At 47.1% G+C, this 1,781-nt stretch overlaps 1 protein-coding gene across 1 annotated transcript; it reads right to left on the bottom strand.

Annotated features, from left to right (window-relative positions):
* Positions 1–846: 846 nt before the first annotated feature.
* Positions 847–1,527, bottom strand: LOC111626437. Its single transcript, XM_023369805.1, has one exon. It carries the CDS (start codon positions 1,444–1,446, stop codon positions 871–873), a length of 576 nt encoding a protein of 191 aa, XP_023225573.1. The 5' UTR covers positions 1,447–1,527; the 3' UTR covers positions 847–870.
* Between the last annotated feature and the right edge of the window lie 254 nt (positions 1,528–1,781).

Here is a 1,781-nt window from a genome sequence, read left to right as displayed (position 1 = left end):
TAAACCAAGAAAAAACTACAAATTCTCATTTTTTGATGTTTAGTGCTGCATTTGATTTAGTGTTAATTTTAGAGAAACACAATGTTTGACTTTATAAACTTTTTAACATTATGTGTAGGCAATGGTCGTTCGGTGCTACAATCCTTGTCTAGTCGAATAGTCGAGTAGTAGAGCTCTTGTCGTACACACCTGAACTGTCTCGTGGCAGGTCGAAAAAGTGTGGGAATCTGTCGAAGTGCTGACGTCATCCTGTCGAGGCCCTCTGATGGCGACTGTAGGCGTTAGCGCCTCAGTACTCCCCGTGAGTGTTAACGATACTTCAGGTTGTCCGGACAGTACTTGTCGTCCGGAGCGGGTTGTGACCGGTGGTTGGAGATGGACGTATTATCTCGGGAAACTCGCTCAGTAGTCGGTGATAAGAAGAATTGCTGGCAATAGTTCGTACTGACGGTGTAGTGATACTGAGAGTATGTCCTTGGCTGACCAGTTTCGTTGTCGAGTTGATGAGACGTTTGCTGTGAAGGTCTGGGAGAAGTCCATAATGAGATGAAAAATCAGCACCGATCAATGGTTGTGTGACGTCGGCTACAATGAATCACCATGTAAAGTTTCGTCAAAGAGAGAAGTCTGGCGTAATTGTTGCGTAGCCGTATGTCTTGATTGCTGTGCTGTTTGCTGCAAAGAGTTGATAGTCTTCTACGCAGCACTTTGGAAGGCGTGAAGCTGGATAAATGGAGACATCGGCGCCAGTGTCGATTAAGAATGCAACTTTGGACGTATGATCCGAGATGAATAAGCGACGGCTTAAATTTTTGGAATCAGTCGCCGTCTCTACTGACTCCTGTTCTCCTTTCCCATTGAACAAGGTGGTCAGCAGTATCGGGCATTCGTGCCAAATTTTGCATGGTACCAGCAGATATTGTTTGGGAAGGTGTTAGTTGGGGAGCGTCGATCGAGTCTTCCACAGCTCGAGGAACGGTGGCAAGGTGGAGAACGGCCATATTGTCGTGACATCTCGGAAATTTGTTTTGAGAGTTTGGTGATTTGCACTTCTAGCGCAGCGATTCTGAGATCGACCATGGCAGAGGCCGTAGACGTGGCGGAGATATTCGATGTCGAGGGGTACAATTTGCTAAGGCAGTCGGCGATCTTAGCAAGCGATTCGAGTGTGCCCTTGGATACGGTTAGTATCTTCTGTATATCTGTGGGAAGACGGGACAACCAAATGCTTCTGAGTAGGTCCTCCGTAACCGTATGACCTGCGAGGGTTCTTAAGTGTCGAAGGAATTGCGATGGCGTGTGGTCGCCAAGCTCTTCAGTATGTAGAAGCTTTTCGAGACATTGGGCTTTGGACTGGGACATGCGGTCGATCAGTGCCCGTTTAATTGCTTTGTACTTGTCGGTATTTGGAGGAGCAGCCGAAATGTCCTGAACTTCGGTAGCCATACGTTCCAATAAACTCGCGACTATGTGGCTATATTTCGTTTCATCGTAGGATATATTGGCGAGGACAAATTGGCTCTCCAACTGGGCGAACCAAAGTGCTGGGTTCTTGGACCAAAATGGCGGAAGCTTGACAGCCACGTGGCCAACCACGGGTTCGCTCATTTTGTCACGTATCTGGTAAAATATTTCTGTTCTCCAAGCAAATTCATGAATTCGATAAGTTCTAACGTTCAGCTCACCAATGTAGGCAATCGTTGTTCGGCGCTACAATCCTTGTCTAGTCGAATAGTCGAGTAGTAGAGCTCTTGTCGTACACACCTGAACTGTCTCGTGGC

Source organism: Centruroides sculpturatus, unplaced genomic scaffold (genome assembly GCF_000671375.1).
Source record: "Centruroides sculpturatus isolate CEXI.00-Female unplaced genomic scaffold, Cexi_2.0 scaffold111, whole genome shotgun sequence".
In the NCBI taxonomy this organism is placed as follows: domain Eukaryota; kingdom Metazoa; phylum Arthropoda; class Arachnida; order Scorpiones; family Buthidae; genus Centruroides; species Centruroides sculpturatus.
The sequence above is the reverse complement of the archived record's forward strand: the minus strand, read 5'-3'. Positions and strand labels throughout refer to the sequence as shown.